The sequence below is a fragment of the Lepisma saccharinum genome, chromosome 1 (assembly GCF_977018435.1).
Source record: "Lepisma saccharinum chromosome 1, izLepSacc3.1, whole genome shotgun sequence".
Lineage (NCBI taxonomy): Eukaryota > Metazoa > Arthropoda > Insecta > Zygentoma > Lepismatidae > Lepisma > Lepisma saccharinum.
The window spans coordinates 104,432,836-104,458,817 of NC_139229.1; the positions used below are offsets into that span (position 1 = coordinate 104,432,836).

Genomic DNA, 25,982 nt, shown 5'->3' on the forward strand with positions numbered 1-25,982 from the left:
ATCCCTGTCAGGTATGACTTTATCCCTTTCCCCAATCTGACTGTTGTGAAACTCACAGTATGTGCCAAGATTACTTTCAAAAAATATTTAATAACATTTTAATATTTGCTATTGTTCACTAAAGTAAACAGTAATATACTATTACAAAATTTAATGCAAGAAAAAATCATGGCAAGGCTTCTCGATTCATCATTCTCATAAGAATGGAGATATAAGAAGAGATATAAAAGCACGTATTCTCGGTATAAGAACAGAGATATAACAGCATGTATTCATTATCTAGCTTAGGCCTACGTGTAGTCAAGATCGCGAAAATGTACATAAAAACAACTGTCCCGGCAAGGAAATTAATATCGAAAAGAAGAAGATCTGAATATTTATGGAATAACAAAAAAGGATGTCGGATCCAGTTGACGAAAAGTAAAGTTCCTGATTAATATTTTATGCAAATTGTGTAAGTAGTAGGTGCATAAATCTTCATTGGTACTGTCATTCAAAACCGTATGATTCTAATCTAATAAAAGCCTTCCAGTAAGTTAGACGGAAATAAACAACCTTCGATTATACAAATGCTAAACAATTTCTTTTAGTACTTTGTAAGTCTTAAGGGTGATCCGGACCCCCCCTAAATATGTCCTTGTACACAAAATGTAATTTCTCGATATAGTACTAAATCAACTTACCTGAAGTACTACTGCAAATGTACATACTGCAACCACGAGCAGTCTGAAAACATGTTTAGGTCGAAGCTTGAAATTCTCACATTTTTCTCCCAACACTCCTTCCTTTGTTTTCTGCTGCGCTTGTTCGCTTTTCAAGATGGCGTCTTGTTCTTCTAGTAAGCACAAAACCTCTATAGATTTCAAGAATGCATCTTTGAGAATGAACAATGACAGCTTGCTTTCAATTGGATTCTGATATATTTCTTCTTTCTGTTTGTTTGGTTTCACGACAGCTAACTCCAACATTTCGATAGCTTAGTTCTCCTCGAATCTGCTCTAGGAAAGCAGAAAGAACCCAGATGCGATGGCTATCTGGGCCTTCTCGACAATGTGTAAATCCAATGACGTCAAATAACCCATAATTTATAACAGCAGTTTCATTACGCGCTCTTTCCATGGTTAAGTCAATATTGTCTTCCCCCGTGTGCTGTTGTAATAATGTCAAAACACGTATCTATTGAAGTCATTCGTATTTCGAGCTTGCACTAAAGTCATGTTGTCAGGTGTCGGTAGCATGCCCAAGGAAAAGGAGAGCATTAATTGAACCATATCTATGCTCGTTACAAATTTGCTCTAAAAGAAGAGTTACAGATATGTTGTTATGGGTTTAAGAAAGCTTGCCCTCAAATCTGTCAGGATATGTCACGATTTCTATTGATTTTGTAAAAATGTAAATGGTAGATTGATGTTTGGTACAACATAGATTAATATGTGCCTCGCTGATGGCGTAGTGGTAACGTCGTCGCTCGCATTGTAATCAAGCGGTCCGGTGTTCGATACCAGGTGGAGGAACATAATGGTTCAGATCTCACTCGTAAATGTAGATCAAGTGGTGATCAGCCTTTCTGTGCATAAAGCGGACTTAAAAGCAAACTCAAAGAAACAACTAAAACATGTATAATACCATGTAGTTTTCTTGAGTATTCCAAATAGCAATATAATATAGAATTAGGAACGAACTATTATGCTCTCGCTTTAGAAAGACACAAATACCAATAATATATAGAATATACATATTTACTTACCTATGTCTATCCATTTTGTTACATGTTTACATTTATTATTAAATACATTCTACCAGTTAATGTGAGGGTAATTTGTATAAACATCGACGCATACATGTAGTGTTTCAGTGTTTTATTAAAATATATATTTAGTATTCTTAAAGAACATACTGTTCTGTTACATGCATAATTGCATTGAATGACATTCCGTTGCAAATAGGACATATTGATGTGCAAGAAACATTGTCTTTTACAACATAAGTGGATTAATAAAAGTCGTCTCATAGGAACTTACAGGTGAAGACATGATAAAGTAAATCTTAATTCGAGTGAGAGAAAGCATTTCAGGATATATCAACACCATATTAGAAGTGGTAATTTGAAGAAAGAAATATTTTTCTGAGAGAAGAGAAGGATGGAGTTAGTTCAAGTTAAGAGAAAGTAGTCAGCACAAGTACATCTCCGTCAGGCGATTTAAAAGGTAATAGTTTAGAACGCACCGCAAAAGAAGGAATTCAGACAGAGACTGCTCCTGTTTCTGTTAATATAACAGTCAAGATGCAGACCGTGCGTAGATAAGAATCCATAACCCCCCTCCCCGTTTACTGCACTTTGCTGACAACTTCAGCCACTTGCATGGCTAATTTTCTCCCTTCCTATCCTGCGAATTCGAAAGAGTAGCCAGGACCGAAGCTGTGAGGTGCATTGGGATCTTCTTTGTAATCTTCTACTTCATCAGGCTTGGAAGGGTAGGCATATGGTCTGGCTACCGGTGCGGGTCGTGGTTGGACTGCGGCACCCGCAGCCTGTTGGTATCCTCCGGCTTGTGCAGGGAACTGGGCGGGACCTCGGGAATAAGCTCCAGGGTTGTAATACTGAGCGGGCTGAGCAGGTGCAAGCTGGGCCTGAGGTCTGGCAGCGAGGTTCACCGGGAAGATGCCATCCTTGTACTGGCTGATGGTGTAAGGTACTGCAGAGCCAGTCACGGGAGCCGTGGCACCGGCTCCTGCAGATGGCTGCTGGAAGGGGCTCTCCAAGATCCTGAAACCGTCCTTTCCTGCTTCGTACTTCACGGTGATGGTCTTTCCGCTAGGGTCGACGTAGGAGTAAGAGCCCTTCCTGGTGCCATCGGGGTTGATGGACTCACCCTGCTGGAGCCCGTTGTCGGCCGAGAAGGCGAAGTTGAAGGCGCCGTCGGCGGACAAGGACTGTTTCTGGTTGAGGATGGCGGAGAACGGAATCTTCTTGGTGCCGTCGCTGCTGTACTGGACGTCGTTGTATCGGACTTGTCCTGCACTTCCGGAAGAGTACTGGGCGCCGCCTCCAGTGCCTGTTCCTGGTTGGTATTGGGCCAGTGTCACGGCCAACGTCGCGGAGATGACTGCTGCTAACTGCAATGGAAGAAAGAGAAAGACCCCATTAGAGTGATTGACTTGATTTATTTTACCTCGCTTTTCTGCCACTTTTGGCTAATCGCGAAGATGAGGATGAATGATTATATGATGTAATAGATAAAGGGACACTCACAAAGTGGCCGGGATTAGAAACGGGGCCCGTGGCGTCGTATCGCGCCGTGCTAATCACTCCACCACGGAGGTTGGCAAGAACTTTCTAGAAGAAAGAGTCTATGCCTACATATGGACTCAAAATATCATTAGAGAAGTCCTTGGCAAATTAACATGCTCTGTCACGTTTCCCCTTTTATCTTTCAAAGTTTTGTTTATTTTAAATTCGAAGTGATTAGTTTTTCTGCTCGCTCTAAGTGCGTTTCCAAAGTTGGATACAATAGTTTTAAAAAAATGTTGCTATATTTAAATGCATTGATTAATTTTGCTCAACTACAAATCTGGACTCGGGGATCCAGCTGTTGCATAGCTGTTACATAATCTCAACTTAATGTCGCTCACTGAAATGGATCGACCGTATTATTCCCTCAAAGCAATATTAACTCTCCAAGGTATCTAGAGACATAAATTTTTTAGCTCAAAACCTCAAAATTTACAGCAGTTAACAAAAGTCGCTTCCAGGCACTTTGGATCCCATCCTCTCCTAAATTACTCGCTCTATTCAAATGGCTCTAAAAGTCCTGTTGTTTAGTTCCATTATGCACTAAGAGATAAATATGTATCATTACTGAGACTATTTAGAAGAGCATACATGTATTCAATTCATGTTATGCAAATTGATTTCGGTACATATTATGCTTCCGGGTTCAAATTCTACCATGAGGGTCTCTCCAGATGAAATATGAGCAGTAATATGGTGAGTTCCTGCACGCAAATGACCAATCAAAGGTACTATCCTTACATTTGGTGAGATCAATATTACGTGATTTATTTTTCCATGGTACCCAACTCTCTTTCTTAACTATGCATTAGCCCAGTTTTTCTAAAACGAAGTCGGATACTTGTCACTGGGTTTCAAGAACGGACACTTGTCCCTCCTTTTAGTCATAAAGGCCCATCTTTACTCAATTCCTGAACACACCACAGTCATATATATACGTACATCTCAACTGTTGAGGAAAAATTAATAATTATACTATTCTGATGGCAAAATACATTCAATCTGTTCTTAAGGTTTGGATTTTATAACATATTTACTAAAAATGGTAAAATGAAATGTATGAGAAAAAGTTTGCTGTTAAAAAAATCGGCGTATCTAGTTATGTATTTTGGCAACAGTGAAATCTTCAGAAATCTACTGTAAAAGTCAAAATTACTGTATAATAACCTCAACAACCTAGAATACTTCAACGTAGATGAACGTAACAAACAATAAAACTAGAAATGTTATATGAATAGATTTTGACACTGATACTGAATGTCCTTGTCAGCAAGATTACAATGCATATATTAGTGCCACTGACTTTTAATAGTATATGGAAACTGACTTCTTGTATTTAATTCTACTACATTATTTTTTTATGGTTAACATACAATACAATTAACAAATACAATATAAAATTTTACTATTGATATTTCTCTCCTAGGGTTGAAGTTACAAAAGCATACGGCCACATTGGATCTTCGCTATTTATTTTACACAAACTATACAAAAAACAAGAGAAATTTCCTGTTATTTTCTTATAATCTGTATTCTTGTTTATGCCAGTTTTGGCTAATCATGACTGTAGAGGAAATTTGTTGTTATTAGTAACAGGCATATTAAGTTCGTACAGGTGAATTAATATATTATTAATTACCTCTAGACTTAGTTCAGTGATCGAAAATATACCACTGTAAGAAATAGATTGCAAGAAATCGAGAATATCAAGTTCAATTTCGCATAACCCATGTCATTATCCTTATAAATGGAACAGTGTGTTCAATAATACAAGGAAGAAATAATGTACAAACAAACATTGCAAGTTTTAGAGGCATATGGCGTCCACCATTCTTTCACGTTTAATTTATTTGAAACAAAGAGACTAGTTTGATTAGAGCCCATTTATTGAACGAGCAGAAAATATTCAACGAAGATACTTCGCAATACCCACTGGGAGGAAATTAACGTTTAGTTTGCTAACTCGTCCATGTTGGGGAAACAATGTATCAGTCGCATCGCATCAGTTACACAAGGGTAGTTTTACTCTCACTTTCAGAAAAAAAGAGCGAAAGTTCTATGGAATGAAGGAAGTTTGTGAAACAAATATGCTGAAAATTAATTAAATGGTGTACGTACATGCGTAGTCATCATCACGGGAAGATATACTGATTTCCGCATTTATTAGAAAGCGGAGACTGGAAAGTATTAATCTGGTTAGGCTTCCACAATTTAATTTCTGCTCCAGTGAATCAGTGCATGTGGTTAACATTTTACGTGAAATATTTTTACACAGTTATTACGTGAATATGTTCCCATATTATCACATTTTATGAACACACGTTGTTACGTAAAGGAAGGTAAAAGACACCAATGCAAAAGTAAGTGTTAAATGTAGTGGAGTAGGATTCGGAAAGTGATAATTTATGACAGCAGCATAACTTGGGAACTAACTTTGAGTGGAGAACGAGCAGAGCATGAACCTCAAGTACAGAAGGTTAAAAAACTAGCTGTAGCATGTAAATTTTAATAAACCAGGAAATTTCTGGGAGCGAGTGCCCTCTTGCCCCCACCAAGTTACGCCTAAGATTATGACCACGACTAATGTTTTAAGAACTAGTGTTACATTTATGGACAGCGGTAACTGTGCAACATGTTTCAGTAAAATCATAATTGCTGCTAAGGGAAACAACGTAGATTGGAAATGAATCACGAGTTAATATTGCATGAAGTAACAATAATATGTATATTCATTTATCTTTGTGACGATATACCTACAGCATATCGTGCCACTTTTCATTTCACCAATTTCACAAAATTTCAATTAGTTATTCTATATTAGCAAATATAATTAAAAGGTTTAGACCGAATGATAGTTCGTGGATATATTCTTTGAAATGCATCATCATCATCAACTGAGCTCTGCAATTCAGCAATTTTGGCTCTTAATTCATCTCCCGTTTAACAAATTTCATCTTCATGTACTGTTCTCTTTAAATTACCGAACTCTCTCATTTTGATTCCTTACTAGACTTTCAACCAATGTTTTCTTTAGATTCGGCATTTTCAACACATACATTCTTCGATCACCCTTTGCGATGTACATAGGAAGATGTGCACTTTCAAACCAAACATTTTAAGTTGGTACTCGATATCTGGGTCAAGCAAAATAGTATTTAGCATATCAGTGGATATCGCTACTTTCCATCACCAGAGAAGACTCTGAATAATACTGTACTTTGTCTGTATGTGTATGCTATACCTTGTAGCCAATGTGCAAACAACTAATAATTTGCCTCCGTATCAACGGCAAAATTTGCGTGCAAATCAAGATTGATGTAAAAGCGTGCCAACTTGACCATGTTCGAGTTCTTGCATTTTCCAGTAAAAACATCAAGATTGTTCCAACACATAAATTAGCATCCGATAATCTGCAACAGACAACTTGCATTATTGCTAGCGTAGACATTCTCTGCTGAACAAATCATTAAGAGGGGGAAAAAAATCGACTTTCTCTTTTATCCACAAGCATGCGTTGTAAAACGCTGGAATGTGGAATGTGGATGTGCGTTTGCGCCAGATTCGTTCGTAACAGTCTGTGAACTGATCTACGTAATTTTGTGGCGAGGATTGCAAATCATTCAGGAAGTATCGGGTGTAAATCTAAAGTAAAGTGGCAAGCATACTGCGCGAGCACAGAAACGTTACAATCCGTTTCAGTTCAAGAGTGCATAATTCAGTTGAAACGTTAAATCAGCCCTGGCCCAAAACCATGGTAACGGTTGAAGTTTTTGCGTGCGATGACGTGTAACCGGCCAAGTGAATGCATCACTTCAATGTGAAGTCACGTGAAATGACAAAACGACAGTGTTGCAGTATGCAGATATTAAACACCAGAACAAGAACAATGTCTAGATGAGGATGTGTACTACAGGCTGTGGAAAAGGAGATGCGATAACCACTAACGCCGTCAAACGGTTGGGCGGAAACTTTACGTCACATAGCATGAAGAAGTAATAGGATCTGAGCTGATTATGTCCTTTGCGATTAGTCCACTCAGAATTAGTTCACTTCATCAAATGATTTACTAAATCTCATCAATTTACATTGTCGAATTCATTATTTGAGTTTTTTTGGTTTAGGTTCAACATCTTCACCGAAGAGAAAATTATGCTCATTTCTTTGTTTTCCTTGACCCTGTACATCCAGGGTCAAGGAAGTCAGTAATAAGGTGTGTTATATACAGTGTACGTACAACTATAGATTGAATTGTATCTTCTCCAAATATGATGCAAACTGCCGGAGAACTAAGTGAGGTGAGTGTACAATTTTATATTACTATTATAGTGGAACCACAAGCAAAGAAACCTGCGCAGACTCGCAACTCCTGTGCACCGTACTCCAGTGTGGAGGGGAGGGGGAGAGTGGAGCATGCTCTCTTATAGTCCGAGTTGAACGGAAGAGGAGGAAGGTTCTTTTTCTTGTGGTCGCTCTTATAAGTAAGGGGAACTGTGATTGGCCATTCATCTATTTTATCACTTCTTCATCATCTCAATTGACTTCAATGGCCGGAAGAGCAAAGTAAATTTATCAAATATAAATACAAACACGTATCGTTTAATAAATAACCAAAATGGAATGAAAAGTTAGCAGTTTGTATTTTTATTGCTTTATGCGAATATGTAGGGAAAAAGCGAGAGAGAATTGTACACCAATGGTAAAGAAATGGTAGGCGAAGTATTTACCAGGATTATACTCCCTACATTCCTGCTCATAATAAGGAGTCGAAGGTATCTTGCTTAAGGATCTTTCTTCGATGTAAACCTAAAAGTTGACTTTTCAGATTACGTACATAATCTTCTGGGCAGAAATGCGCACTGCAGATTCTAGCATTAGCATGATTCACGTTAGCGTTCCCACACGAATCCAAAGCTCGGTGACCGAAGAATCCTTTTGAAAAACGTATATATCGTATATATTATGTTCAACGTACTTGGAAGATGTATCTTGTGCTGAACTAAAATAAATAATAATAACAAGTGGTGTGCGGTATCTCGAAAAGTCTGGACCGGGATCGGAAAGAAAAATTCCGTCCCTATCCCGACTACAGCAAATGACTTCCCTACTTTTCTGGATCCCGAGCAGTCGAGAAATACCGAATGGTCATTTTAAAACGGTATCAATTCTTGACGTTTTCTGCATTACAAGTGTCTGGAACTTATCGGAAATTGTTAGTTTTCATTCCAGAAATGCAAAGAAAATCATTTAAGGTGAAAATGAGAATTTGACTAGTCGAAAAATTGCGAATATTTCCCGTCCCGAATGTCGGGATTTTAAAAAAATTCCCGTTCCGATCAATAATATTCTGTCCTGCATAACAATAAGTAACTATCTATATTTATTTTCAATTTGTCTGAAGCCACAAAATGTAAATGGGTGGAAATGCTCATTTGTGTACTCGATTTCGTGTGTTCAGTTTCTGGCATGGTTTCCTATCTGCATAGTGCAACACTAGCGCATAGATTTGGAATTCATTTCATGGATAAATTCACCTCTTACCGTCGTTTCGTCATCACGAGTAAACAACGGATTGGCCCAACCTATACTTCTAATAACCTTGCGTTAAATTAACTCTCGTGGAGTTTCAGATGGTTTTTGTTTTTTCCATCAGGCGGAGTCACTGATGCGTGCCATCCGTGCGTGACACAACGTGTGGCAGAATTTTCTGAATTACATTTTTTTGTTACACAATAACGTTTAACTTGTACATTTTGTTCTAGTTCCTTCAAACTACTGCGTTTTGTGGTCAAAAGACAGTTTCATGCAAGTTCTCCTTTTCACCAATATTCAACGTTTTTATTTTTCCAATGAACACTCCCTTTCGCTAATCTAAAATGAATTAAATTTTCTTTCCATTTTTCTAAATATCTGGTTGCACATTAAGAGTGTCATTTACTCGTGTATTGGTTCTTCGTTTAACCTGCAATAAATAAATAATTAATAAAGAAAACTATGGCTGAACTAATGTTAGTCGAATGTATGCAACACGCACCCAGTCATCAATGTTACAAACAACAAATTGGTATGTTTCTAGTGATTTTAAGGACAAGGGTACAATTTCCTTCACGGAGAACCAAGAGGCGAAGAAGAGACAATCTAAGCGGCCCTGGTGTCGGACGGAAATAGAAGTTGATATGAGAGCTTGTGGATGTATACAAGTGGCAGAACACAAATTACTTTTCAGAAATTCAACATTGCTACCTCTTTGGCCAAGGCGTTGAGCGAGCAACTTATGATCTCGCTACGAACGGTTCCAGATTCAAACCCTGGCCTGGACATGGGTTTGAAAGTGAAATCGAAAAATAATAGGGTATGTTTATTTATCCTATCAGGACTCGATCCCTGCTTTTCTTTGATTTTCGCCTTCTTTTATTCGAAACCAATATTTGAAGTATTCAGTTTGCTCCAGTTCGACACTTTTAGAATGGCTGGATGAAATAACAGTGCAGACGGCTCAATCAGCAAGAAATAACCCACAATCGATGTTTATGGCATGAATCGAAAGTTCCCCTTCTTAACGTTAATGAGGAGAAAGGAATTTGATGTGTGCCACATTAATTTCTGCCAATATACACCTAGCTTAACTTGAAACGTTCTGAAAATGTTAGATTTCTACGTACTTGAACTTGAAACCAGTAGCGTAACTAACAAAGCTCTGCGCCCCCCCCCCCGCACTTCCCAGTTGTACACCCCTACTCGTTAAAAAGAAAGCTTCTCTTTCTAAAATATTAATTCACGCCTACATTCATATTATTTAAGAATATACAAGTATAAAAATGCATACAAGTAATTTGAATAAATGTAAAAACTGGTACAAAAGATTAGACAACAGACAAACTATAAAAAAATATACATGGAAATATGCTGAATGCTTCAACATGACAATTCTACAAGAGCTTTTGGCTTGTAATCAAGGGGTCCCGGGTACGATACCCGGTGGAGACACATTGTAGTTCGGCTCCCACTTAAGCTCCAGTCCCGAATAGCCTATCTGTGCATAAAGTGAACTTAAACTTCAATTTTCAACATTGTTTGAACATTTTTAAGATTTTTCCACGCACTATATGTCATACATGCATTGAAGTGAATTCGGCATATTTCGTGTTCTTATAAATGAAAGAACATTAGATGCCTCAAAAGGTTATAAATATAGCACATATTACTCCTATAATCCCCTTGACCGGCTCCTACGTAACTAGGATACTTTCTTGCCTTAACATTTAACAAAATTGACAGTTACTGCATAGTACGTACACATATCTGCCTTTAGTTTTACCTCCAATAAAAAAAAATCTAACGAAAAAGGGGGATATTAGGCGTAGTTTCTCCTTGCAATCACATAGTTTTGCAGAATAAATTTTACATTTCTACTTTAAAAAAATGAAACGTTGCCGTGGTACACCCCTTATAAGTTGTTTTTTTCAATTTAGAAAGAAAACATAGCTTCCTATTGAAAAAGTAACTCCATTTCTTTGATTCTTATATATAAACCTCTCTTATAATTAATTTTCCCTTTACAAATTGCATAATTAAAGTGTTATTTACGCCACAGCTGAATAGGTAAAATAATTCTCTCTGCGTTACGCTGTGTCATGATTAAGGTACATTGGGGAACGGAATAAAGGGTGTTGAAGAAGGGCTTCTTGCTCTCTTTAAATGAACTTTAAAAAACAACCCCCGCAGTTGTATGAGCATAAAAATATAATATATTTGGTTGAAAATATATTTTAACGTTGAAAGGGAAAATTTTGTAAACTAACGGTCTTTCTTAATTTATCATTCTTACTGCGCCCCCGAAGCTCGTGCGCTCCTCGCACCGCGGGGGTTTCGGGGGTGTTATTTACGCCACTGCTTGAAACCCAAATTCACACTTAAACGATTTTACCTCTTCTATTACAACATGTCTCCGATTCGGTCAGACGCATTACGAAAGTGAAAAGAATCATGTGAAATATATTTTAAGAACAGATATTAATCGAACCTACCTTTTGAGATCAAAGCAAATAATAATCCTTGAACAGGAATCTAAACCATGACAACTTCATAATAACTTAAATAAACAATCAGACAATTAACAATATTCCACGTGTTTCTTGGGTAGCCTAAATAAGTTTTTTTTTTTTCAATTTAATTGTTATTTCTTTTGCTATGTTTTTAGCTAAAAGAAATCCACTCAGTGTATCTTATACTTCCCAATGGAAGGTAGAACAGGAGGATGCTCATCATGCAATATTTCAGTGTCCATGTTATGAAAAAGAAAGGGAGATATTTTACGAAAATCTGCTAATGAGAGCAAACCCTCTACCAAGTAAACTCCTTTATCCTCTTTAATTTCAACAACACAAATATAGAAATTATATTCATTACATACAAATTTGTCTGTAGTATAAAAATATCTAAGAAAGTGTAATTTGATGTAAAATTAAAGGTAACATTGAAGAGCTACATATTTACATAAAAATGCAGGGTACTTGTTTCTACGATGTAACAGCTAAAACCCCTAAAGAAAGAAAGAAAGAAAAAAATATGTATCACGTTTATACTTGTACTCATTGCTTCGAAATAGGTGTTGGGTTTAGTGTTACAACATAGCAGCATTCCAAAGCTAGTCACAACGTTCAAGCAAACATCCCCCACTTAACAATTTTCACTTTAAGCACTGATTGAGTTTAAAAAATAAATGGTGCAATTTTCCACTGTTAATGCCATCTTCAACTTTCCTTGTTTATATTGTATATACCTATTTTGTTTTTCAATGTCGCTTTTCTGACACTTTCGGCTAATCGCGACGAAGAGAATGAGGGGTGTTCAGATGAAATTAATGAAGGAGCATCACCCATGACCAGGTCGGGACTCGAACCTGGTGGCGAGAAAATAGACAAACCGGCAATTTCCCTCGTTAAAAAAGACATGAATATTACTTTACATCAAATTTAATTGGAGTATTAAACAATTAATTTCTATTTATAATGTGAGAATTAATCTGATTATAATTAAACCAAAACCAACATACCATTCCGTCTGTTCTGTGATTTTTACAACGACGGCAATTCCTGCTTCTTCATTGTGATACAAATTAGATTCGCACACAAAGGAAATTTTATGAGCCTATTCGCCTGAGATTTTCCCAAAGATTTCTCTCATCAATAAATACAAAACCTTTCATCACATTAATGTTTAATGAAAGAAGAAAGTATGAATGGTTTTTAACATGCAACGTAAAACTCTTAGTGTTATTGGAAGCAGTATTTTCCCCTTTCTCTAAACTTATCTGTTTGCATACTAGATGGTAAAATTTTCCTATTGAAATTGACAAATGTAAGTACTTAAGATTGTCTTAGTTCGCTAGCAATATAATATTTAACACAATTAACATTTACAATTATGCCAGTGTGTTTCGACTCCAAATTTTCTGGTTCGATTCTTGGTCAGGATATTGGTTTGTTGTTGAAGGCCCACAGTCGTCTCTAACCTACAGAGGTATAAATTGCGATTTAACATAGCCGAACTACAATCAAATTAACAATCTACAATCGGCACATAAAATCGCTACATTTAGCTACAGAATATGGAATTCCTTGACATTTGCCATCACCGTTTGCTCTGTATGAATTCCTACCCTTGAATGACACGCTATCCTGTACACTTCAGTTTATTTTGATATGTAACTGTGCAAACCAGTGTGCTTTTAATTTGATGAATACAAACAATATTTACGCTTACTGCACATTTAGTCAGACTTAATAACAAAAGCCATGCTATTTTTTACTTTTTGGCGATTCCAATGAACAATTAACATTATGTTATTGATTATCTCGCATTATAGGATACAAATCCAAGACCATATAAAGGAGTATCTAATAGTCAACGGGTCGAGGGTTCGATTCCAGGTGGTAGACATGTCTTAGCAGTTTGAATCTCGCTTTTGAAAATTGTAGGGCAAGTCCAAGTAGAACAAAAGAAGGAAGGAAACATTTTCATTTGCTGGTCTAATTATTCTTCAGTTTAAATATAAAGTTTTGATATAAGAAATTTCGAGGTCGATGTACTTACACGGTGAGTGGTTACCGGATGCAATTGAATCGAAATCATTATAACAAATAAAATCTTGAGAAACAGAAAAAAATAGATAATTCAAACATCGGCGGAAATAGTTGCAATATTTTTGGTTCATGTAAAGTGGATTTAAATGTACATAGCAGCGGAGTAATTGCAAATACTTTGCCCTTGCAAATATGGAGGTAACGAATAACATATTCATAATGATTCACGATACTGAACTCCTTTGTAACAAATTGTGACGACATTTATACTTCCCTGGTTGCTAGACAATTTGCGACTGACTACGTGTATTTTTATGAAAGACGATATAATGCGATCGGCGCAATAACAGTTGAATTAATTAGAAAGTTTCATTGTATGCCATGCAACACTATTATCGGCTAAAATTCAACGGAAAAAGATATCGATATATCGACCACACTTCGAGAACTTGTCGGACTGGAAGAGCCGTTCAAATTATTGCGTATCTATCTGAACCACGGTTAGGTCCGGTAGGAAATCACCTACAATGAGAGGCTGGCATTCATTACATCTTATACCAATACCAGAATATTTGTTTATGTTTCAGCTCTCTAACCAGACCTCCCAGATGGTGTAGTGGTAGCTCTGTCGCATTGTATCAGGGCGTCCAGCGCTCTTTAGCCGGTGAAGGCACTCAGTGGTTCGGAACCTACTTTAAACTGTAGTTCCAGTCCCGATGAGCCTATCTGTTCATAAAGTGGACATTCTCAAACCTTATTGATCATATATATATATATATATATATATATATATATATATATATATATATATATATATATCATTGTAGCACAAGACACACTTTTTTGGCTTAATTTAATAACTGAGAATGACACTTCTGAGCCAAAGTTACACAGTTAGTTCACAAATCTCGCACAAGTAACTAACTACTTACAAACATGTTCATGGCTTCTTGCTTACGAGCCGGTGACTGACTCAAGGAAGACCACACAAGAACTACGCTGTCTACTCTGCTAACCAGTCCTTATAAAACACGAGAAGGGGCGAATGCAAAACTATGAAAGTAGGGGAGGAATAAAGAATATTGCCCTTGTTCACAAACAGTGAAAGCGAATGAACGTGCAAGGTAGTGCGGAGGAGGGAGGGGTCTATTCCGTTGGCAAAACGGATAAAACACGCTGCAATGGCAGGGAGGGGGAGGGGTGGGGAAGGAACGAAGAAATGCAGGCAACGATTTCATGGTTGGTGGATTTTATAACTGGTGCGAGGAGATTAAGTGAAAAACTCTGGCCATGTTCTTCTAAGGCGATTAAAATAGAAAGAGCGCTCACGCAAAGGAAGACAGGATGTAACGTTATGGTAATATCTCGATTGGAATCACGGATGAATGTGGAGCAAGAAAAATGTAGTACCTTGTGCTACCTGATGCCGGCTTTCCAGCAATAGATTCAAGTGGATCCGAATGATACACAAGCACTTCCTTATACGCGCAATTTTGGATATACTGTGCGTCATACGCTTCCCAACTTGTTAATAATTTCTTACGTTAATGGTTAATGAAACTGATGTGGTATTTTAATTCGTGCAATCGTATACTGCCGGTTCGGTGGATGAACGCGTTAAGTGGTCGCCTTTCGATCTCTTACTGGGTTCAAGTCCCGACCTGACATTGCTGTACTTCATCAGTGCCCCTCCATCAATTTCATCTAATGATTACTCACCCTCATCGACGCTAGCCAAAAGTGACAGAAAGGCAATTTAAAATAACAAAAATTTCAATAATAAATACTCGTACATTAGCATGCCAACGTCGGTATCTAATTGGTTATTGTATCATGCTGGAAACCAAGAACTCTTAGGTTCGAGTCCTGGCTAAGGCAGTATTTTCTCCTTCATCTATTGCTTTCATTTTTTCTGTTTCAGTTATTTTACACCACTTTTCTACTCATTCGGTTAATCGCGACGGTCACGATCATTGATGAACTAATGAAGTGGTGATTGAACAACCACAATGATAACATTGACGCCTGAGCAGGATTCGAACCTTCGACCTCTAGCTCCGTAACATATTACGGCGACACCATTCACGGAGACCGGCTTCATTTATTGTTTCATTCGCAAGTCACAGTCGTCGGCCTGCTCAAGTTTTCCAACAGGGGTAGAAAAAGCGACGATATAGTGTGCCCAGAAGTTCCATAAAAAGAAGGATATAACTTTCCCTTTTAGGTCTTAAATCCATTGTTTTCCATCTGGTGTTGACATCTCTAACTGATAGAGGTGATATGACACACAATTCTATAAGTTGGGAAATCCCCTCACTAAATCTTACCATTCCTGTCAACAAAGGTAAATGTTCACCCCAGTCATGATCGGAATGATTTTATCCCTCATGTGAGGATTGTGAAACTGACAATATATACATATCATGATGCTTACCAAGTAATACTTAACAGTATTTTTAATATTTATTATTACTTCCTAAAACAATAATATGTAATCAATAAAATAAAAAAAAGTACATAATTCTGGGAAAATCTAGACCATTTGAAGGTTTCTTGTTCCGTTGGCTGTGGTCGGACCTCGATTCCTGGTGAGGTCAGAAGTGATAAGGACCTGACTGTAAACTTGGAATCATTTTAGATTGCTTATCTATGGATAAACTGGACTTAAAATTTGCCAGTCGCTTAATAATATAATCCAATGACAATGGTTAAGTACTGTATTTTATATGTTGTTGAATACGTTGATTTAAAAACACATTCTAGTTCTACTTTTCTAATTTCTTTACGTCGCTTTTCTGTTCCTTTAGGTTAATGGGTATGAATGATTATTAGATGAAATTATTAAGAACGGAACACCTATATGCACCCCGGGGCTCGAACCTGCAACATTTTTGATAACTATATCATGAGGAGACTATGCAAAGCGTTCAGCCACCGAGAGAGGCTCTTCTGGCTCTAGGAACATTTTCTGTTTACTTGAAAATGAATATCAGTTAAATATATCACATGTTCATTAGATGCAGAGGGGGCGGGGGGGGTCGAAGTGGGAGATGATGAGGTCCTTTCCTGCAAAGAAAAAGAAAAGAAGAAAGTTACTTATATGAAAGATGGTAAAATATAGCACTGCTATTAAAAATAAAGTCATGACGGGGAGAATGAATAATATTGCTAAATAGGAGCACAGTGGGCATTGGGGCAATGGCGAATCCCCATCCCTGGATTAGGTTTGAGCCCCTCCTTGAGTTTGTGTTACAAAGCAGTAACGTGATTCATTGGAGACTGTGGGTGTATAGCATTGCTGATAAGAACGGTTGCCATTGTCGAGCCTTCATTTAAGAGAAACACTTTGAACAGTGTAGACGTTTGAGTTGAGTTTCGAGGAAAAAGAGTCCACATTTTCATCGCGCCGACAAAGGTGAGTGTTTTTCTATTGTAGGATTAGATTTTAAATGTTAACAATGCTGTACGTACACAATACGTTTATTACGTAAGTGAATGATGTGTGTACGGTTTTCATGGTCGGTGTCGTAAGTTTAGAACAGTTGGTTAAACTACAGTCTGTTGTTTCGGGAAATAACGCCATCATCGTGTCGGGGTATAACGCCACTCAATTTAAACTCAAATTTAAGGAAATGTTGATTTCGAAAATAGGTTTATCCTTGCTCAGTTACTTTCGAGGCGTACAGATATTTATTCTCGGCTAATTTCCTCTTTCAAATGGCGAGGAAATATACGGGCCAAATGGTCAGTGGATGACTTGAGGCAAGCTATGGCGGCCATCAAACAAGGGATAGAAGATAGCATGTGCTGCACGTTCCTCGCAGAACTTTGAGGGACTGGGTATCGCGAAAAGACAAAAAAAGACTTTTTTTTTCTAATAACTTACTACAGTAATTATTTTTCCTAGTACAGTTTAGTAAAGAAAATGTGAATGTTTTACTTGTAATTAGGATAATGTGAATGTTTTACTTGTAATTATGAACATGGCGTTATTACCCGACAGGTCTGGAAATAACGCCATTTTGCATTAACACAGAATTTAGTATTTTATTGCTTTCATTATAACAGTGCAATCAATATTTTATTATTACACAATAGAGGAAAGTTCATTCTCCTATACATGTAACTTTCATGTTCCTAACAATAAAAATGTATGAGTTCTAGAACGAAATGACCAATTGGTGGCGTTAATCACCGAAGTTACCCTATACAAAACGACTTTCATCCAAGAAATCATAGCCAATCTATTGAGGCAATTCGGGCACTTTTAGGGAAATATGTAATAATAAACATCGGCAAAGCAGGAATAAACTCCTTCAATCAGTCTTTTGGTTCTGCCATGGCCAACTTGTCTTATTTAGAGCTACACATAAACGGCTCATTATGTCCTCGTGCAGCAAAATGCTACCAAAGCTGTCAGTTCCTACACCTAACACCCTCAGTGCGTGGGGCAATGAGGAATCTTGCCTTATTTATTGTATCTCACTAATTATAAACTTTGGAAATAGACAGCGTCTCCATTGACGCTTCGCTACTGATATAACTGCATATACTCATATGCTGCTTAAGAAAACATGAATTTGGATGTAACAGAGAGAGAGTCTTGAAGACAGAACACGATTGCTCAAACACTGCAGTTTCAGAAATATCGTCACGCATTCTGAGCTCCTCATAATAGGCATACTGTGCATTCTATTAAGCAAAGAATCCTGACTTTACGACGGGCAGGGAATGTTTATGAAAGATTAAACCGATGATATCCATTTTTCGATAATAAAAGTCAACATTTACAGATATTTATGTGAATTCTACCAAGAGTGTATAATTATATAACTTACTACTTGGCGTATGAATATTAATAAATTAATAAAATGAAACCAAGCAGGACACGGATATATATATATATATATATATATATATATATATATATATATATATATATATATATATATTCATTGTTCTCTGCCCAATGGTAGGATTTTTCATTGCAATCTCTAGGTGTTCTGATCTTACGTCTTATTCTTTATGTCAGGGTATAGAATCCACTTAATTTAACATACTCTAATATTTCATATCTTCTTCTGTTAGCCATTTCTTCCAGCGCATCTTTTATAGGGAAGTTCCTTCTTAGAAAGTGCCGAAGCAATTCTTTTCTCCTCTTGATCGCTTCCAGCGTTGCTCTTCTTTCACTAACTCTTCCTAACAGTTTTTTTTCTTACTTTATCTGTCCATTTTACAAGCTCCACTCTTCTCCACAGTCACATTCCTAAAGCTTCTAGTCGCTTTTCCTTACACCTTTGTAGCGTCCTGATTTTTAGGGCATGGGAGCTACACTCCACATAAAACAATTTGTCCCTTCCTCACTTTGTTCAGAGGTTCACAGAAAACACTTCTATTGAATACTTTCTTCATAGTTTCCATAGATTTTGGAACACAGAGAAAAAATGATAAAAACACAGAAGGGAGAGGAGGAGATAATTAAATATAGAACAAACAACTCAAGGAACTATTCTTTGTGTATTCGAGAAATTAATCTCATTGTTATTTACCAATGAGGTAGGTGACGCAAAGGTGGCCCTAGTTGAGCTTTTAGGGCAATTTACAAATCTCTAATGAGAGATAAATTTCTGAAATTAAAGGAAATAACTCCTATAACTAATTAGCAACTTGTATAAAAGGGATATTTTGTAACATTGCTTGTAACTAACTAACTAACTAAAAAAAGAAGAAAAAAGAAGAAAAAAGAAAAAAAAGAATTACAAAACCGTTACATCTGCTCCCAAGGTGGCTCATGGGTTCCAAAGGTGGCCCACGGCTTATAATTGGCTTAGTAAATGATGATTGTGCTCAAGAAATCATGTTTATTCACGTTTCTACATCTTATTAGAGAAAATTGTTGGTGTCAAACTTTTGATTGTTGATATGTATTATATACAGTAACGACGAATAGCCGACCTCCCTTAAGGACTAGTCTGCAACATGGTGAAAAGACTTTCTGTCTTTCCACTATGGATCTGCACAGTCCCTACGACGCCAGGGCCACAATAACTTAAATAAAATGGCTGTTGGCAGCCCAAGACAGTTCGTTTTCTGCATGGTGCACCTGAGGAGGACGGTTAATGTACTGCCATTTGTTCTGTGTTAAATACTAATATGATTTTCGTAATGTGGGCCCAACAGAGAGATTGTGACTTGACTACAACAAACTTGGTGAAGTTCAAGCTTAAAAATGATTGTCTTGTTTAAGTCCACTTTATGCACAGAAATGCTAATCGGGACTACCTGCAGTTTAAAGTGGGATCCGAACCACTGTATGTCTTCATCGGGTATCGAACCCGGGACCCCTTGATTAGAATACGACGACATTACCACTTCCACATCGGGGAGGAAAGCTTAAAAATGGATTAAATGGAAACGTACATTGCAAGATCAGCAGGTAACTGTCCAGCAGTGACGTCATAGATGAACTCATCAGAGTGGCCGGATAAAGGCAACGCTCTTTGATTTCTGAGGAGCAACGAACACATAAACTCATGTAAGTCAGACAACTGTACTTTTTATTCGTTTCAGTGGGATATTATTGTAATAACATCACATGTTGCCGTTACTTTTAGTCCAAACATTCCTCCAACTCTTGCGAACTATTTAACGGAAGATTTATACGTTTTTCTCTTTCAAATCATTATGTTAAATAGTGAAAAGCACAGATGTGATTCATACCATTCTCACGCGTATCGACAAATAGTACTGAATGGTCATATGAAAAAGTTTCTCTGGCGCATAACTGTCACTTCATATTTCATAGTTATCGAAAAGTGTCAGTGTCACCTATTTTACGCTATTCTTGCGTTGCATCTGTTGTGATACAAATACCAATCAAGTATTATACAAATAAAAAAGATTTTTCAATTATTCTTCAAATTTTCTAATAAAGAAGCAAAGAACGTAGAACTGCAATCCGAGTCATATAGTAGGCAGTTGACTCATCCATGACTAGATAACTTCGGAATTGTGCAGGGAGATAACGAGCTACTGTCTTTTCTCCGTAACCCAGTATTTTATTTTTACTCGTTTATGGAAGCTGGCTCTTCACTGAAGCGAGAAAGAAAATGCTGTCTCCACACATTCTCCACACTGAGAAGCGAGGCTAAGTGCATCCAACGACCTCTCAGAAAGTGGCCTATCATCTTTCGAAGTTCAAATCTTTTGCAATGTAATTTTCTTATACCTTCCCCGACTTTACTTATACATTAGAATTTCAAAATGCCAGTACAATAATATAACCGTAAAGAATGAGTACTTCATTCAGTACTTTAATAATAATAACATATTAAACATATGGAATAAATTTAATGCGATTCCAACAGAAAGTTCTTTCACAAGGAAGAATTGAAAATACAAAAAATATACAAACGCGCTTAAAATATAGATCTATCAAAGTTTGTTTTAACTCCACTTAATTCTCAAATAGGCCAATCGGGACTGTACCCATAGGCGTACGCACGAGGGGCAAAGGGGGCAACGTGGACTTCCGCAGATTTTTGTCATAGAGGTCAAAACAAGATGTTTTTTCCAGGGTGCAAACAAGGCATTTTACTCCCATAATAGTGTTGTCCTAAAAAAACACCCCTTGAGTTTGAAGTTGCATCCTTATTATAATAATTAATTAATGTAAATTACTGTGACTGAAATAAAATTATGTGTGTGAAATGTATATTTGTAGGTTGGCATTCATTTTCATGGTGGGGACATCGACCTCCATGCCCCTAATATTTTTACCTAGAAATTTAGATGAATCTTATCGTTGTTATTATACGACATTATTCTCTTAAATAAAAATAAGTATTTTAAAGCGGATGAGAAATCCAAGCAAGTACGGGGGAGGGGAGTGCATTATTTCTCATGTAATCGGACTATCCTACTTCGTTCTCGATCAAATGTATTGTTATTGATATTCGCACATACTTTATTCATCAGCCTGCGCCGTGCACAAGGGGGTGGGGGTGGGGGTCATACTCCTCCCCCTTTCGCCCAGTATTCCTAAAAGAAAGGAACGCCAAAGGCAGGAAAAGATGGCACAATGAGGGCTGACTTCCAAAAAAAAAGTATACGTAAAGTATAGTCTCTGAACCACAGAGACTTAATTTAAATAGTCACATAGTTTAAACTGTTACATTTGAGTTTTTTGGAAGAGTCCAATCGAAAGTAGCCCAATTAGCAGGGACGGCGCCAGAAAATTTTGACGGGGTAGGCAGGATCCATATATTGATAAATTAGTATATAAACACAATTATATATATTTCAAAATTTAGGGAGGTCTGTGGCCCAATCAGCTGCCCCTACGTACGCTATTTGATAAAACTATTAATTTGATTCGTTTCACCTGCGTGATAACTGCAAACTTAGTAAAAAAAATAAGCTTTTAAAGCTCGACACTTTGTAAAGTACATATGAATAGAATAACATATATATGATTCAGTGAAGATTACAAACAACTTATGAAGTACAAAATGCACTCCATGAAACCACTACCTCTAGATCAAGGAGGTTCGAACATTACAAAATTAAATTCTATTCTCCGAAAGGCGTCTGTATGCGTACCTCAGATACCTCGAATGCCTCGTACTTATTAGAGTGTGATTGAGTGAGTAGCAATTAAAGCATGCTTAGCTCTGATTTTCGCTCTTACTTTCAACCGCCGGAAATTCAATAATAAGGAAGGTGAATCTCCACCTCTGAAAGATTATTAAAAGGAAGAACATGATTACAGGTTCTCGTCGCCACATGAGTACTGCCATTAGAAAATGAACCCTTTTTTCTGAATTAAAACAACGTTACCACTACGCTATCGGGGAGGCCCTTTGGCCTCTAGGTCTTGTCTTCAGTTGTAAAATGCCAGTCTAGTACTGAGTCTCTCCTACCTCCGCAACGGAATGGTTAGCACAGCCCGCTACGACGCCAGGGGAACAGAGTTTGAATCCTGGTCTCTTCATGGCTGTTCTTTATGAATGTCCCTTCATCAACTTCATAATATAATGATTCATTTTCGTCTTCGCGATGAGCCTAAAGTGGCAGAAAATCGAAATAAAATAAAATAAATCAATCGTACTGGGTATCGATTTCACAGAAACAGAGGTCTGTCTCGTTTCGACAAGTCTTGAAAGAATTAGTCTCGTCTCGTCGCGATATTTAAAAGGTTGCCTAGGTTTTGTCTCAATTTTTATCACCTTGAACTTTTTTTTTCTGAAAAGACTAAAAACTCACTCTACCCCTCCCCCACGTGTTCGCAGCCCTGCATCCATGGATACCCACAGGATGTTTTCCAAGGAAGAGGGAGTAAAAGACCCATACACAAGCGCAGTCGCGAACACACACGCACACGACCCACACACTTGGATGCATCTATGCACATAATACTTCTACTCAGTGGCGGCGATTGAGTTACAAAACTGGGGGAGGGGCAACTACAGTTTACTTTTCCTTGGTAGATAAGGTTTAGCACAGTGCAGAAGCAAAAATGGCAAAAACTGGGGGGGGGCAACTGCCCTCCTCGCCCCCCATAATTGCCTACACTGCTTCTACTTCATGTAAAACTCAGTATTTCCGCAGATTGCATAACTAGATATATATAAATGGATCATAAGCTTAGATATCTGGTCAGCATTTACAGGAAAGAACTACATGTATTTCATTACAAAATAAATGCGTATACGCCGGCACGTATCCAAGGGGGGCTCGAGCCCCCCCCGAAAGTTTTCGGTTTACACTAGATAAAATGAGGCTTTTTGGTTTCTTATGTGTGTGAAATAAAATAATGTGACGAAAATTGAAGAAGAGAAATAATTATCGAGGCAAGATAGATTGTTCTATACCCCTGTCATTGATAATAGCACATATCCAAGGTTGGATTCAGGGGACGAGCTCCCCCCCTCCCCAGAAAATGTTTCAGTTTACACTAGATAAGATTAGGTTTTTGGCTTCTTGAATAATGTGACGATGGAGAGAAATAAATTATCGAGGCAAGAGGCAGAATGTTCTATAACCCTGTTATTGATAATAGCACGTATTCAAGGTGTGATTAAGGGGATCGAGCTTCCCCCCCCCCCCGGGAATGTTTCAGTTTACACTAGATAAATTGGGTTTGTTGTTTCTTGAATAATGCGACGATAATTGAAGGAGATAAATAATTATCGAGGCAAGACAGATTGGTAATAGCACGTATCCAATGGTAAGATCAGGGGGGTCGAGCGAGTCTTCCGAGATACTTATATACGGGCCTCACACCAACTTGTTATGAGAGTATAATCAAGGATTATATATAACAGATAATCCTTGGTATAATATTTATTTTTCTGACTGAATCGTCCTTCCTTATTCATTTAGAACGTTGCTTTCACATCAAGAACATTTCAAATGTTATACGGCATTACAAAATACGTGAATAATGTTGATAAAAGTAAAATCCAATCTTTACCGTTTTGCATAATGTACCTTTATTTTTCAAATTACCAAGGGCAAAAAATGCGATAGAGATAAAATTTGATCCTACATTGATACTTACTCTAAATTCGTAAAGAATTATCATCGATAATAAATAATTGCTATTGAATTGCTGTGGAATAAACACGATTCAACTTATGCATGCAAGATAGTTTTGTAAAAGTTACGTTGAGGGAAGAGCTTGTAAGATTGGAATTTGGTATTAAATAAACTTTCCAACTTTGGAAACTGAATTACCGTGTGTAACTTGAATACATTTCTAATTTTCTAGAAATTCGGTAAATATTTGGCTGCACAAGTTAGACTGGTTTGGTTGAAGGTTACAGTCTTTTAAAATCATGTTTCGTATTAAAAATGTTACATCAAGCAAAGAGAGAAAGTGTACACATACTAGTGCAGCACTCGTAGAAATACCTGAATGCTAAGAACACCAACCTTAAATGATCGAACAGTAATTAAAACCTATGATGAAAAGGGATTTACGATCACACGGAAAATGGGAATATTAATGCAAGCGACTTACTTTAATTAAGAAGTCCAAAGCAAAAAGCAGGAAAGCACAATAAACTTTATGATATATCATGATAATATTGTTAGAAGAAATTCGTATTCTAACATCCTTATAATTAATCCCTTTTCGGTATACAAGCTAGCTATGGTAAATATCAAGAGACAAGTTGTTTTCAGGATACGGCGTAAGTTTTAGGAATATCAGCGTGTATTTCATTCATCCCTAACAAGGACAATTTACTTGTACCTGGACATGTATTGAAATCGTACCATGCTGACATATAAGTTCAATTTATATTGCCTTATACTTGTGATATTTATAACAGGTTGAGATAAAATCTCGTTTTACTCACTTTTATACAGAGTATAAATTTGAATAAAGCAACATAATAATGTTACATGAAATCACAATGACTAACTGTGCAAGTGTACGAAACGAATCGTTATTCAGATTCTTTTTAAACTAGTAAATTTTCACTTTAGCAACTTGTCTACAGATTTTCGTTCTACATTTCCAATTACCTTAAATACTGGTGACGCACACATTTTTTTAATAGTTCACTAACCACATCGCAATAATCATAAAGATTTATTCCTGTCTTTGACAGAAATAACCGACAAAGAGAAAATATAACATCCATTACTGAGTACAAAGGTACAAAATTATCCACAATGTATTTGTGAAATAGGTTATTAGTAGAGCCCGGAAGTTTGGCAAAATGCCTCTTTTTATCTACTGCATATATTGATAAATTTTTTCCGGATATACGTTTTTTATGTTGTTTCGAATGTTTTAGAAGCCTTTTCATTTTGCCTATTTAGCCTATTATATAACCCCACTGCCTAGTTTTAATTATAATGCCTTTTTTGCCTTTTTCAATGAAATTTGAACATTTTTTTTAAAAAATGTGTAAATAAATTATTTTTCTCCCAAAAAACGTTGTTGGCATTTATTTTTCTTAATTTATTATGTGAATAATTTTCGCCTTATTTAAGTAATATTGAACTCACGTATGTTTCAACATTGCTGAAGGAGAAAAGTGTGTTTAAAAAAATAGTATTTCATGCTGAGTTAAGATATTGCCTTTCCTTTAACATGTCCTTGTGAATGATTGACTGCTGAAAACCTGTTGCAGAACACCTGCACAATTACGTCATCACGTCCAGCGTCCGTGTCAGGTGGTTATTGACAAGAAACAGCACTAATGCCCAAGGGCCTTTGGATGGATTCCAAAATCAAGTTCTCTATCTTTAGTTTAGTTCTGCACTTTGGAAGGAAAGGATCGTGTAGTTGTCATCATGCCCAAATTTAGTGTGCTATTAAGTGGTAAGTTATATGGTTACGTGCATGAATTTGGTGAAAGCACATTTTTGACAGATGGTACTATTCTTCTCTGCAAGATATGTGAAAAAACATTCAACCATGAGAAAAAATACTTTATCTCAGCATGTGTCAACAGCAAAACATAAATCTGCAGTTGCCAAAAAGGTTGGACAGAAGAAGATATCCCTAATTTCAACAGTGGGCACTTCATCCAACAGGCAATCTCAGTTTTCTCTTGAACTGTGCAAAGCTTTCATGGAAGCAGGGATACCTT

At 37.0% G+C, this 25,982-nt stretch overlaps 3 protein-coding genes across 3 annotated transcripts in view; 1 reads left to right on the top strand and 2 right to left on the bottom strand.

Moving 5' to 3' along the window:
- The window catches only part of LOC145984886 (uncharacterized), a 33,704-nt gene extending 32,736 nt beyond the window's left edge, over positions 1–968 (bottom strand). Inside the window, exon 1 of the mRNA XM_083118262.1 lies at positions 684–968. Coding sequence (XP_082974388.1) covers positions 684–968 — 285 coding nt within the window. The remainder of the gene's footprint in view (positions 1–683) is intronic.
- Positions 1–25,982, top strand: part of LOC145998916 (uncharacterized) — a 281,190-nt gene that overhangs the window by 201,921 nt on the left and 53,287 nt on the right. The window lies entirely within an intron of this gene.
- Positions 1,851–14,403, bottom strand: LOC145985833 (uncharacterized). The gene is made up of 2 exons (XM_083119930.1): positions 14,307–14,403; positions 1,851–3,117 (listed from the first exon to the last, which is right to left on the bottom strand). Exons 1-2 carry the CDS (start codon positions 14,316–14,318, stop codon positions 2,383–2,385), a joined length of 747 nt encoding a protein of 248 aa, XP_082976056.1. The 5' UTR covers positions 14,319–14,403; the 3' UTR covers positions 1,851–2,382.